This window comes from Octodon degus, unplaced genomic scaffold, assembly GCF_000260255.1.
Source record: "Octodon degus isolate 3935 unplaced genomic scaffold, OctDeg1.0 scaffold00050, whole genome shotgun sequence".
Lineage (NCBI taxonomy): Eukaryota > Metazoa > Chordata > Mammalia > Rodentia > Octodontidae > Octodon > Octodon degus.
In genome coordinates, this window is record NW_004524626.1 from 13756343 (window position 1) to 13770562 (window position 14220).

The 14220-nt window shown below is 36.6% G+C and overlaps 2 protein-coding genes across 2 annotated transcripts in view; both read right to left on the reverse strand.

Annotated features, from left to right (window-relative positions):
- LOC101563650 (zinc finger protein 699) overlaps positions 1-14220 on the reverse strand; it is a 959136-nt gene that overhangs the window by 911076 nt on the left and 33840 nt on the right. The window lies entirely within an intron of this gene.
- LOC101573998 (olfactory receptor 7E24-like) lies at positions 3265-9851 on the reverse strand. The gene is made up of 2 exons (XM_004633037.1): positions 9823-9851; positions 3265-4207 (listed from the first exon to the last, which is right to left on the reverse strand). Exons 1-2 carry the CDS (start codon positions 9849-9851, stop codon positions 3265-3267), a joined length of 972 nt encoding a protein of 323 aa, XP_004633094.1.

Below are 14220 nucleotides of genomic sequence, written 5' to 3' on the forward strand. Positions count from 1 at the left end.
CTCTCTCTCGTAAATAAATAAATAAAAAAAATTAAAAAAAATTCTAGAAGTTAGAAATTTCAGGAATAGCAGATACTATGTTGGCAAAACATAAAATGCTGTGGATATCATGTTCACGGAAGATATCTTGTCCAGAAGGCCAAGGAAATAGTATCTTAGGTGATAACTAAAGTTCAACGTGAGTTAGTGAAGGGATGGAAGAATGAGAAGGTGGAAGAGATATCAGGCCAAGATATACCAACATGTAAACTATTTCTTATTCAAATTGAAAAACAAAGACTGAATTTCCAAAATTAAAAAAGCAAGCATATTCTAATTAGAGAAAGCAACTATGAGATTTCAGGTTTGGCCAACCTCTTGCCATCATAGGGAGCTGTACATGTTGTGGCAGCTGACTGTCAGTGAACACATCGTGTTAGGTTTCCTTAGACTCTTACTACTTCTTGAGCTGGAAGGGCTCTATTTTATCAAATAGCTATTGCATTGGTTCTCAACTTTGTCCGACACCATTGCTTGATTATCTGTCTCCCCTGTGGACCCATGCTTGAAAGGACAACTATTAAACAAAAATGTACTTCTTCCCTTTCCCCTAGACTTGGCTTCTCTTAGTTATATTATAAACTTAACATAGCTCCATTTGAAATAAAAAAAGAAAAAATTAATTTTCTGACAGACAAGCACATTACTTGGTTCATTCTAAAGTTGCTTCAGCTAAGAAACATTACGTCTGCAAAATCTGAGGTCAAAGATATGTTCATTTAGCTCACCATTTTCAGAGAATGTTAAAATCAACTTCAGACTGCACACTATGTAAGTCAATTAATCCATTTGCAAATGATATGCTGATAATGATAATTCTACCATGTTTAACCTGTTCTGTGTGGCAAATGCTGTTGTATTCACTGCATTTGATGATTATATCTCTTAGGAAGGCTTTCAGTTAAGCATAGCAGTGCAGGTGTGAAAATTAAATAAGAACATATTTTGTATCATGGTCAAGGTAACACTGATTGTAGTATTGGGTTACTGGAAAATTCCAGGAATGTGGTCTGGGGAGATGGCTCAGTGGAATAAGCTCTTCCCTGGCAAGCACAAGGACCTGAGTTCAATCCCCGGTTCTGCAAAAAATAAAAATAAAAAAAATTCCAGGAATGTATATTTTAAACTATTTAGTTTTAATTTAGTAACATGAGCTACCACTTACAGTGAAGCATCATTTGACTTATTCATGGAAAAAGTATGCAGATTATTGCAATATCTTGGAAGAAATGTACTATTCCACTCAGTTTGATACACAGAATTCTAGGGCTTAAAAAGGAGCTAAGAGTTGCTGAAATTCTTGAATTTAAGAGCCAATATGTGGGTGTTGAAGAATGTACAAGTTCTATATTCTTGTTATTATCTGTTTATCCATCTAAATTGAAAATTATCAAGTTATGTTTTCTTTTTATCATCCTCAATGTCACACAGATTATAATATCAGGTTACTTGTAAATTTCAGGAATGCATATTTGAAATTATTTGGTTTTAATTTAGTAACAACAGCTGCCCAATATTGAGAGGGAAATACCACTTGACTTATTGTACATTTCAGTTGCTGAGAAATTGCTGAGGCCTCTTGAATAACATAATTTAATCAGGATATTAATAATGAAACATTTCCAAGGATAATGAGCACAAAGAGGCAGGACTTGCAGGACTAGATTACTGGTTTTGCAAACAAAAACTAAGAAATTATTGGGAGAGAAGCTGAGGCTATTGTTTTGGTCTGTATTCCCCATGGGGCACTCTTAACATCCCTGTTCCGCAGGCTGTAGATGAGGGATTCGGCACGAGTGGAACACAGTCTAAGTCACTGCACTGTTTCAGGAAGAATGGAATACAGCTGAGTGAGTATGCACTGCAAGGCCTGTCCTATGTAATACCCAGACCACTGACAGGTGGGATCCACCTAAGGACCCCTCAGAATGGAAGAAGCAATCTTACAGTAAGAGAAAAATATCTCTGAAATAGGAAGAAGTCTTTAAAAAAACCAGTAAAATGTATGATAATGTTATTTATAAAAGTATCAGAGCAGGAAGTTGAGAATGATCACTCCTGGCTACATAAACTACATGTTGAGCCTGCTAATGAAAAAATAATGCTTCCAATAGATCTTCCTCTGTCCACTGTCTCCCAGTACACTTACTGCATAAGGCCAGCTCTCAGCTAGGTCATGAGCCATGACCAAATACAACCCTCTGTTGCTCTCTAGTTAAGGCTATCTCTGTCATCAGTATCAATCTGAATACAGTGTCATATGAGTTTCCTTATGCAGGCAGTCACAGAGGAGGTGACATATGTATCGAAGCTCTTGAGTTGGAGCTGAAGGCCTCAAGGTTCAGGTTGACTGTGGGCTGTCATGTGACCTGTACTCTGAATGCAGAGCTCACAATTAACCAAATTGGCCCATTTTCTTCAAATCTTTAAGGATTTCATTATATCAATGGAGGAAAGGGGCCGGGGAGATGGCTCAGTGGAATAGGCGCTTCCCTGGCAAGCACAAGGGCCTGAGTTCAATCCCCGGTTCCGCCAAAAAAAAAAAAAAAATGGAGGAAGAAGAGAAACTGAATGTCCCCTGAAGTGGTTGCTTCATCCTACTCAGCAAGAAGTTTATGTGTGATTTTACTTCTTTAGTGTTTTTATTAATATGAATGCTAATTGTATAGATTAAAAATTATTCATTGTGGTACTTCCCTACATACATTCATTGTATTTATATGCTTGTCTTCCATCCTCATCCCCCCACAAGCACTTTTGCCAAATCTTTGTCCCTTGTACTTCCAGGGTGACTTTGCTTAATTTGTGCATATGAGAGGAAACATGGAACACTAAGCTGTCTATGTCTTCACTTTTTCAAAAGTCAATCTGCATTTTATTTCCATCAATTATTATGGTAAATATTCATAAAAATTAAGATTTTCCCATTACATATGCACAATTCAGTTGCATTGATTTCATCCACATTTTTTTTGCAGCCATGAACACCATCCATCTCCATAAATTTTTCAACTTCCCAAAAGGAACAGCTGTATCATTTAAAATCATTTTCATTTTTATACTCCCCCACACTGAGTAGCTGCACCCTACTAAGAACCCTGATAAAGAATTGAAGTTTTCAAGATAAAAACACACCATGAGCACTGAAGCCTTAGCTATATATCTACATGTCACCTCTGCTAGATTTGTATGCTTCATTTCAAATGTCCTGCAAAAGCCCCACAATTAGACTATTCTACTGTGGAGCCTCCTTAAGGCATCTTTAATATCCCTGTTCCTCAGGCTGTAGATGAAGGGATTCAGCATAGGAGTGACCATGGTGTACATCACTGAGGCCACAGCGCTGTTTCTGGGAGAATGTGATAGAGCTGAGTCAATATAGACTCCAAGCCCTGTCCCATAAAACAGACAAACTATTGACAAGTGAGATCCACATGTAGAGAAGGCCTTGTATTTCCCACTTAAGGATGGACCCCTCAGAATGGAGGAAGTAATTTTATAGTAAGAGAAAAAGATCCCTGAGATCGGAAGAAATCCAAACACAGTAAGAATAAAATACATGATCATGTTACTGATAAAGGTATCAGAGCAGGCAAGATTAAGAAGCTGAGAAGGGTCACAGAAGAAATTAGCAATGTACTTACTTTTAAAGGATGTCAGTTGTAAGATAATCAAGTTGTGCAGAAGCGAGTCCGAAAGACTGACCAAAAATGACACTAACACTAAGAAGAGGCAGAAGCGAGGGTTCATGATGACTTGGTAATGCAGGGGGTGGCAGATGGCTACAAACCGGTCATAGGCCATCACACTCAGAAGCATGTCATCCATGCATGCAAAAGTGAGAAACACGGACATCTGTATGAGGCAACCCAAATGGGAGATGACTCTGCTGTGACTTTGGATGTCCATAATCACCTTTGGGACCATAGTGGATATAAAGCAGATGTCAGCAAAGGAGAGATTGGAGAGGAAGAAGTACATGGGGGTGTGGAGGTGGGAATCACAGCTGACGATCAGGATGATGAGCAGGTTCCCAAGGACTGTGACCAGGTACATGGCCAGGAAGAGTCCAAGTAGAATTGGTTGTAGGTTAGGATCTTCTGAGAATCCCAAAAGATAGAATTCTGAGACATGTGTTAGACTTGGTGTTTCTGAATTGTTTGAACACCTTTTGAGAAAAAATGTTCAGAAATAAAAAAGCAATGTCACTCTGTATACATTTTACATGTAAGTATTGCCATGTAAAGTATCATAGTTGAGTTTCAAAATTTTGAACAGTTCTCATTTTTTACAAACTCAGCTCCCTTACAGTTTTTTTTCTCCTTATTGGCGCCTGTGTTATTCACCTCTTTTCTGCACATACTTTCAAGACAGTTTACACAGCAATGTTAGGAATCTCAGGAGCACTAAATCTAACATGTGCATGCTCACAGTTAGATACTGACTACTCTTTTAAGACAACCTACAGTATAGAAAATATCCTTTCATGTTGAAGATAAAAATCATCATTATTAAAGGAAGTGAGAAACTTTAGCAAAATACATTTCATTCAAAACAATGGTATCAACTCAAATAACCTGTGATACATATAGATTCATTGAAAACAACTGAAATAGTTGTACATTAAATGAAACTTGACATCATTATGAAACGTTGATATATGTCACTTGTCTTCAAATGACTTCATTATTTCATTTTCTAAATTCTTTTCTTGAAGGATATACTTGCTCAAATATTGTTTTTCTTTTGTAAATCATTAAACATAATTGTATTTGTCTTTGCTAGACTTCAAATTGGATAAATGTCATTTACTTAAGTGTACATAATCCAAGAATCTGTACACATAAGTGTGAAAATACTACACATTGCACCTGCCAATGATTTAACAAATGACATAATACAAAGAAACATTTTATGCAGATTTATTTGTGTAAACCCATGAACAAGGCCAGTTACATTTCTCTCTCTCTCTCTCTCTCTCTCTCTCTCTCTCTCTCTCTCTCTCTCTCTTTGTTTAGTACAAGGTCTACAGGATCTCACTACTAGATTGGACTCATAGTGATCCATCTGTTTACAGCCTCCCAAGATCTGGGAATGCAGGCTGGCCTCACCACGCCCAGTCTCAATTGCTGTCTCATCGTGACCTGGGGATAGAACTCCCAGCCCCTGGGTCTGTCTAAGCAGGTGTTTTAATCTGCTGAGCTATTTGGCTGACCCGCTCTTTTCTTTTTTTTTTTTTTTTTTTTTTTAGACAATGCAACTATATATCTACCCCAACCACTTTCAATACACAGATACAGTGTCTGGTCATGAACCTTCTTGCTTAAAGCTAAAGGCTTTATCAGTAAGGAAGCCACACAGTTCAGTCTGAGTCCCAATTTTCTTCTAATTAGTTAAGATTTTCAATCCAGTCCTTCCAAATGGGTCGATGGCAATTTTTTTTTATTTCAGCAACCTGAAGGCACATTCAGTTCATTTATTTGTAAGATCATGATGTAACAGATGTGAAAGAAAAGGCAAAGTAATACAAGTGCAAGAACTCACATGAATATACCGTGGCATTTTCTTCATCTGTCAAATAGAGATTATAGTTTATTTATTTTTTAATATTTTTATTTTATCTTAAAGAATAAATACAAAAAACAAAAGCAAAAACCAATAATAAAAAGAAAGACAAAGACAAAGAAACATACAGCAATACATATGGTACTGAATTTCAAAATAAGAATAGAAAATTAACAATGGTTGTTATATTATGTATTTTTATAGTCAAACCTGTTGCTAAGATTACCATATGTAGGTATGAAAGATTGGTCAGATAGTTAAACATTAACTCTTCCTTTCAATAAACCTGTCCTTAAATTGTTTTAATTTTATTTTATTTTGGATAGTAAAAGCAAAGAAAGAGCAAAAATCAGAAACAAAGAAACAGGGTAACATACAACAGCTATGTCACAGATTTTCAAACCAAGAATAGCTGGTTAACAATGGTTGACATATTATCTAGTTTATCATCAAATCTGTTGATCAGATTTACAGATATAGTTATGTAAGATTGGACATATGGTTCGATATTACCACTTGCTTTCAAGAAAACTTTTTTTGTTTTTGTCTCTTTTTTTTAACCTTTTACTTTTAAATATTTTACAGATTTCTGGTGAGTTATTTTTGAAATATTTTGATTTGTATAGATCCATATTTCTCAGTCCCTTTTCCAATGCATTTACTGAAAATATTGGAAAAAAATGTATGTCTTGACCATAGACCAAAATAAATTTAACTGAGGGAGATTCCATTCTTACAGTAGGATTGATATAATCTATCTTAGAATATTTTCTAGTAGTTTTGAAAATGCATCTTTAATGGTAATTAAGTCCAATAATATCCACTACATATATTAAATATTTCCTAATCTTTAATCATTTAGGTATGTATTTCATGATTAAACAAAACACCATTTATCATTAAATAAAACACCATTAATTCATCATTAATTAAAACAGTTAATGATATTTCACAAATAATATTACACAGATATTTAAAATATTAACTCTGAACTCTTACTTCTTCATATCTCTGTATAATTTCATTCTCCCATAAATTTGCCTTTCAAACTACAGCTACTGTCATGAATTTTGTGGATATACATACACTCAATATTTCAATATCATTTTTGATTTATGTATCTATAGAAAGATCTCTAAAAACTAACTGAAAATACTCTTGAATCTCATCTACATCTTAATTTCTGGTAGACAATACCTTTTTCTCCTGAAATATACTAGCTTATGTTTACTTATGACTTTATTTCTCTGTATAAAGTACATACCATTTCAAAGCCTTTAATTGAAGTAAAGTGATCTAAAAGAGAATATTGTCGATATATAACAAATCTTTCAAAATTCTCTGCCCTTCTCTATATCATACCAGTCAGAATTGCTGTATAATACACACATAGAGCATATGTAGTTTACTTCCAACATTTGAGGCAAATGCTGTTATATATGAGTCACATATTTATGGTGTTATAAAAACACCTTCCCTTATCCATACATTCTCTTGTGCTTGTATTATACCAACAAATACCCTTGAAGCGGATCTAGGAGTAAATTTTTCATAATAACTAACCAAGAAATTTCATCCTGAACAGGGAATCATATTTCCATTTATTTCTTGTTGAGGAGACGGTCCCCTGGGATGGGAGTCATCTTTTATTCCTGTATCGCTTACCTGCTACTATATGCAGAATGTGATCAAATCTCTCAGTTTAGGTTCACACTGATCAATGAGTAGAGGAAGAAGAACCATATCTTCCACATATATTATGTATATGGAAAATTAGGAAACTCATGAGGATTTGGTCATTATATTATTAAAAGTAAAGAACTCATTCTTTCTGTAAAGAATGAATTTCTGGGAGGCAATTGTGAGAGGGCACAGTAGCTCTGATGAGAGCGAAGGATACATTATGCCTCGCCAAAACTGTAAACATTGCTGCCTCCTTTTCTGTCTGCCTTTTTTCATACTCATTAAAATATATCCATTAGCTTTTGAAAAACTGAATATTACAGATGTCAATTCAAATTATAGGTTTCATATGTTTATGGCATAAGAGAAACAAGAGATATTTTATATTGCTGCCAGTAATATGGGACATTACTGAAAGCATTGAAAGTACCTACAGGCAAGCCTCAAGTGTACTGACAAGACAGTCATGGTGGCCATTGTCTGTACACCAGAAAGTATCCATTCAGCGTCTGCCAATGACATTTCTTTAATGCTGCATTAGTGTCAGGCAACGTGTGTGGTCTGGGGAATTTGAAATATCTATGAGGAATCAATAAGTCCTCTCCAAATATACAACTGCTAATAGAAGGACAAAAATCATATGTCCCTTTCCAGAAATAGTAGCTTCAGACTACAGGATATTTTAGCTGAGTGATACCAATATTACCATTATTAATACTGGGAAATTCATATTACTGTGGAAGGTGAAATCCTGTATCATTCTAATTTTTCTGTTTTAATACTATTTTGTACTCTGTAAAATAAAAATAATAAAAAGAAAAAATAAGAATATTAAAATAGCGTTTTATCCTCCACTGCATGAGTTCTTCACATAATCATCTCACAGGGAAAGGCCTTCCCTTGTGCGATCCTCACTCAAGGCAGCTTCATTGACTACAAACCTATCAGGTGACAATGCTGTCTCACAGATGTCAACAACCTATCTTGTGCCACAAAAATAAGCAAAGCTAAAAGAAATCAAATTTAAATTAGGACTCAGTTTGTACCACTTAAGTTCTCCTCCCAAATTTCAGAAAATTTTAAGAGCAAGTTCAGAGGTCTGAACCAAAGATGCACTCATGTACATCTTTAGGCATGTTCCAGGTCTTATTAAGAAAGAAATATTAAGAAACTTATTAAGAAAGAAATCAGGACCTGGCTTTACTTCTGTTTAGGCACAGAGGAGGATTGCATCGCAGCAAGGGTAACCTGGAGTGGATAAAGTGTTGGTTTATTTTATGCCTCCTACTTTGGTTTCTCTACCTATGAGCCACCGCTACCGCACCTCTAGCACTCAGTAAACACCCACAATGGTTCCTCACTGTAACCTACAAGGAGTCCTCACAGCAAAGTATGTAATGAGCAGGAAATCTTACCCAGAGTGAATAGAAGTGAAACGGTTTCTGCTGATTTCCCAAACTGCCAAGATTCTACCTGCAAAAACACCTGTACTTCAGCAAACCACTAGAAAGCAGCCAGACAATTGTCCAAGCTATCCTGTGTATATATGTATCTATTTTTTCCCTTCTTTCTTTTCCCCTTTGCCTCATCCCAGTTGTTCATTTCCTTTAAGCAGTTTCTTTCCCTTTCACAGTAGCTATTGTACCTTTTGGATTTTATTTATTCTTTCAGGTTCTTACACCAGCAAGGCAATGTAATGTTTACATATGTGGGTCTGATTTGTAACTGTACTTCTTATTTCTACAGGTCTATTGAGAGGAACTGTTGGTATTTAATTTTTTCTTCTTTTTTTAAATTATTTGACCAATTTTGCATGCTTCTATCTAGCAATCTGACCCAAACTAACTTGTAGACAACAATATGCAATATTACAACTATTCTCAAATTCCTATCATTTTGTTTAATGAAATTCTGTATTGTTTCTAATTTTTCACTGTTTTATTCTCTTTAAAAAAATGAAATTAACTAGCTTGGTTAAATAAAAAGAACATCCTGTGTTATAGTCAGAAAGATCAATTCAAACAAATATTCATACTTTTCAATCTACATACCTAGGACAGTTACATAAAAATGTTATTATCTCCTTTTACTGGAAAATAGTACTATTTGAAGTAATTATAACTTGACTCAGACTATGCAGATGAAATGACACAAGATACACAGAACATGTATCTCAGAGTCACACACTTAGGAAAGCCTTGGCACAAATAGAAGATGCTGAAATCATTATCCTTCTCTTCACTGTCCTCACCATCATACATATTTTGTGGGGTGTTCATGAAAGTTTTGATGCACCCATTTTCTTCTCCTTTGGGCTAGATATTTATAGAAGTAGAACCACTAAAGATGGAAATCAAACTTTGAATGAGATTTTGAAATTTTCAACCAAGAACATGAAATTCACAGTCCACATACTCAAAATTCTAATACTGTTATTCTCCATTCTGACTACTCCATCTATCATATTTTTTCAGATGATGAAAATCTAAAGCTTATTTTAGTCCTTCTCCCATGCATATGTCCTTTAGGACTTACTTGATTATGTTGTATGCCTGCTCAGTCATGATCAAAGACTACAGATTTGATTAACTTTTCTGCAAACTGTACAGTGAAGGCTCAAGTTTGCCTCTCTGTATTGACAGAAATACAGTAGCAGACAGAAAGTTCCAGCATAGGAAATCATAGAAGTATCAGACACTGATATGAAGAGATTGCCCTAGAGCTGTCATACTGAAGGTCTGAGGACATGAATGAATATATACTATCAGGTGGCCTTAGAGACAGAATGCACAGAGCTCATAATTAATCATGTTGGCCCATACTGCCCCCATCTCTAAGGACTTCTTAAGGTTAATAGAGGGAGAAATAAAGAAAGTGAATTTTCTCTAAGGTTTTGGGCTGCTCAGGAGGAACCTCATGTGTCCTATGTTTTCTTACATTTTAAAGGTCCACATGATTTTTATTTGTATATTTTGCTGTGCTGACATTTACATAATAAAAAGTTTACCACTCTAGCCCTTTTGAAGTGCATGGATTGGTGACATTAATTACTTTCACATTATTATGCAACCATCACCACCATCCATCTCCAGAAAGATTTTGTAATCCCAATCTAAATGTGTTTCCATTTTATAAATAACTCCATCCTATATTTTTATGAAGTAAAAGTCTATTATCAGACAAAATGACATTTTTAGACATCAAAATATAAAAATAGTTTGGCTAAGGAAGCAGAATTTCCAGATCAAGACGTTGCTTTTTTCACTTTCTTTTCAACTCACATCACAAATGAGTGCCACTGGTGCTGAGGTTGCACTCTTCAATCAGGTGGCTTAAGCAGGAGATTTTTAATACCCTGTTTCCCAGGCTACACATGACAGGGTTATATGTGATAAGGCAGATGAAAGGTATCTTCCAATAGCAACTCCAGAAAATAGCCCAACTGCTTGGAGTGAGATCAACAGGTGGAAAAGACTTTGTACACCCTATCTATTGAAGACACATTTTAATGGTTTAAAGAATAGTTTTTGTCAGATCATCTCTTTATTGGCCTATTTTCTTATGCTCCTTAGCTAGCTGGGCATGCCACAACCCCATTGTTGGTGTCATCTGTGATGTCACAGAGTGCCAGCTGTCAACGTTGCATCCCACAGACTGGGAGGTGCCCAGGATCTCTTTCCAGAAAGTTCTCTTGCTAAAAACCAGTGCTATATCTGTTGGGCAGATTTCCCAATCTCATCAAAAATAATATTTCAACTGTGTTTTATGTTTTTCTACTTCTTTCTGTCTCTTGGTAGCTCCTTGAGAGCTTTGATGATCGGGGCACAGGCAGAAGACACCACCTAAACCTGAACCTGTCTGTTTTTTTTTTTTTTTTTTTGGAACCGGGGATTGAACTCAGGCCCCTGCACTTGCCAGGGAAGTGCTTATTCCACTGAGCCATCTCCTTGGACCCTGTCTGTTTTAAATAGTCAGTATCACCATAATTCTCAGACAGTTCCAGTTATCAGTTGCCTTGGCGACGTCATCACAAACTTATTTTGCAGACAGATCTAAGGGACTGATCTTGGGTTCCAGGATTGACATCAAGTTTACCACCAGGGTGGTGGCATCAACTTCACCAGCAGTGCACTTGAGGTACATGACTTTGATCATGTTGGGGTCAAACTTGGGTGACATGGCAGAGGCGACGTGTCAGATGAACTCGGATTCAGGATGACAGGAGAAACTTACATCTTAGCCTCCAATCAACTGAAAGCCAAATGAAGCTTAAAGAGTACTATTATAAAAGTAAAGGAATAATACTACAGGAGGAAAAGCAAAACCTATTAGAAAACACATCATAATATTACTAGCAAAGGTGTAACAACAAATAAAATCAAGGATTTAAGAAGGCACACAAAGGCCGGCCAAATAGCTCAGCAGATTAAAGTGCCTGCAAGCAGGTGCAGGGTCCAGGGTTTCGATCCTGAGCCTGTCATGCTGGTCCCACACCCAGGGCATGCTGAGATGGGGATTGAGACAGGGTGTGGTGGCGTGCGCACCTGTAATCCCAGCAATTAGGAGGCTGTAGACAGGAGAACCACTATGAGTCTGATTTAGTAGTGGGAACCTAAACACCCTGTTGACCATTCCTTACAATATAGAAAAAAAAGAAAAAGGAGGGACACAGAAGTTAGCAATTTTTACATTCTTAAAGTAGGATGAATGAATGCAAGACAATTAGTGCTTCTTCACTGCAAGTAAAGGATTGTCTTTGGGGAAAATTATAGGACAGACTCAATCATTCCTCTCCAGATATTCACTATTTACTTACATATGGACAAAAATGAAGTGTTTTACTACAGAAAAAATGAAGCCATAACATAATCCCATGGGATAATAAAACAAATAACACAACAATTGTACCAATAATATCTCTTATTCTTCCATGATTTCTGCATGAATCACATATTGATAACATAGGAGGCCAAAATTATGTGTTTAATCCATATTTCATATAGCTGTATCAACCAGAGATTCAGATGCATACCAATTCAGAGCCTCAAATATACTAATAAGCTTCCTTACACCACAAAAATAATAAATTGAGTTAACAGGGTCCAAGATTAAATTGACACCCTCTGGTAATTTGAGGGATTATAGTAATTGTTTTCATTGTTTCTTAACTACATGAATAATTTCAGTAGAGGTTTAGAGGAATTAACCACTGGGCTATCGCAGGTATACTATAGAACAATTTCCAAATGTTCAAGCAAAAATATAACTAAGAAATTATTTTTACTCTTGAGATTCCTTGAGCTGTTTACAAGAATACAGGAGGATTTGAAGTGATGCGGTGGTGTTTTTTTTTTTTAATTTTTTAAAAATTTATTTATTTGTGTGGGTGTGTGTGTGTGTGTGTGTGTGTGTGTGTGTGTGGCCAGCTCAGCCCACCAGGGGGCAGGGCTGGCATGTGGTGCTGGGGGATTGAACCGCGGTCCCTGTGCTTTGCTAAGCTTGTTCTAAGTAGGTGCTTTAGACCACTGAGCCATCTCACCAGTCCACGGTGGTGTCTTTTATGGAGGTAAGAGAGAGTTATCTTCAGTTATGATGAAAGTACTCTTTCCAGGATGTTTCTTTGTGATGTTGAGCCAGTTTGCATTCAAGAAATGTAGCAGAGCCAATGCCAACTCAGCCCTGTTATCTATTGGGAACCTCAGAAGAGAATCCAGTAAATAAGGGCTCTTTCCCTAGAGTGAAAAGAAAAGAATAACCTGGTCATGTTGTCAAAAGAATATCATGTCAAGATTATACTGGCATCAGTTCTCTTTCCCATCTTGCAAGATGGCAGGTGAAAAAACTGAGAAGACAGGCACTAAAGGGAAGAAACCCAAATCCCAAAAGGCTTCTGCCAGTGGTACTGGTAAAAAGGGGAGAGTGAAGAAGGCAAGAAAGTCCAAGAGGGGCAGCTCCACTGCAGCCAAAATCCTGTCCTGGTTAGAGGAATTGGTAGATACTCCTGATCTGCTATGTATTCCAGAAAGGCCTTGTACAAGAGAAAGTACTGCTGCTAAATCAAAGGTTGAGAAGAAAAAGGAGAAAGTTCTTGCCACAATCACAAAACTGGTCTGTGGGGACAAGAATGGAGGTAGCTGAGTGGTTAAGCTTCAAAAAATGCCTAGATACTACCCTATGGAAGATGTGCCCCAAAAGCTGTTGAGCCATGGCAAGAAACTCTTCAGTCAGCATGTGTGGAAACTTCAAGCCAGCATTACTCCCAGCACCATCTTGATCATCCTCACTAGGTGTCACAGAGGCAAGAGAGTGGTCTTCCTGAAGCAGTTGGCCAGTGCCTTGCTACTTGTGATGGGGCCTCTTAGCCTTAATCGTGTTCCTCTATGAAGAACACACCAGAAATTTGTCATTGCCACCTCTACAAAAATTGACATCAACAAAGTGAAAATCCCCAAACACCTCACTGATGCTTACTTCAAGAAGAAGCAGCTGCAGAAGCCCAGACACCAGGAGGGAGAGATCTTTGACACTGAGAAAGAGATAGCAGATTTCAGAGCAGCTCAAGGTGGATCAGAAAGCAGTGGAATCACAGATTTTAGCAAAAATCAAAGCTGTTCCTCAGCTCCAGGGCTACCTGTGATCTGTTTTTGCTCTGACAAATGGAATTTATCCTCATAAATTACTGTTCTAAATTTCTTACAAAGAAATTTAATTAAATACCTAATTAAATAACTGATATGTTTAAAAGAAAAAATCATTCTGGCATCATACCCTGTGTCCCTAATCAAAAAGCACAATTCCATCCAGAAGACAAGCTTATTGTTATTATCAAACGATTTACGTTATCAAGCTTAACCTCACTATCTCACTGCATTTCAAACATCTTAGGCATAATAAGGAACAGGTATTTTTCATCAAGTATTGATACGTTGAACC

What these genes read in the sequence shown, in the direction of transcription:
- LOC101573998 (XM_004633037.1), bottom strand. Translation starts at nt 9,851, where the DNA reads ATGACTGAGCAGGCATACAACATAATCAA. An exon ending in CAGGCATACAACATAATCAA is followed by an intron (nt 4,208 to 9,822) that starts GTAAGTCCTAAA and finishes TTTTCTCAAAAG; the next exon opens with GTGTTCAAACAATTCAGAAA.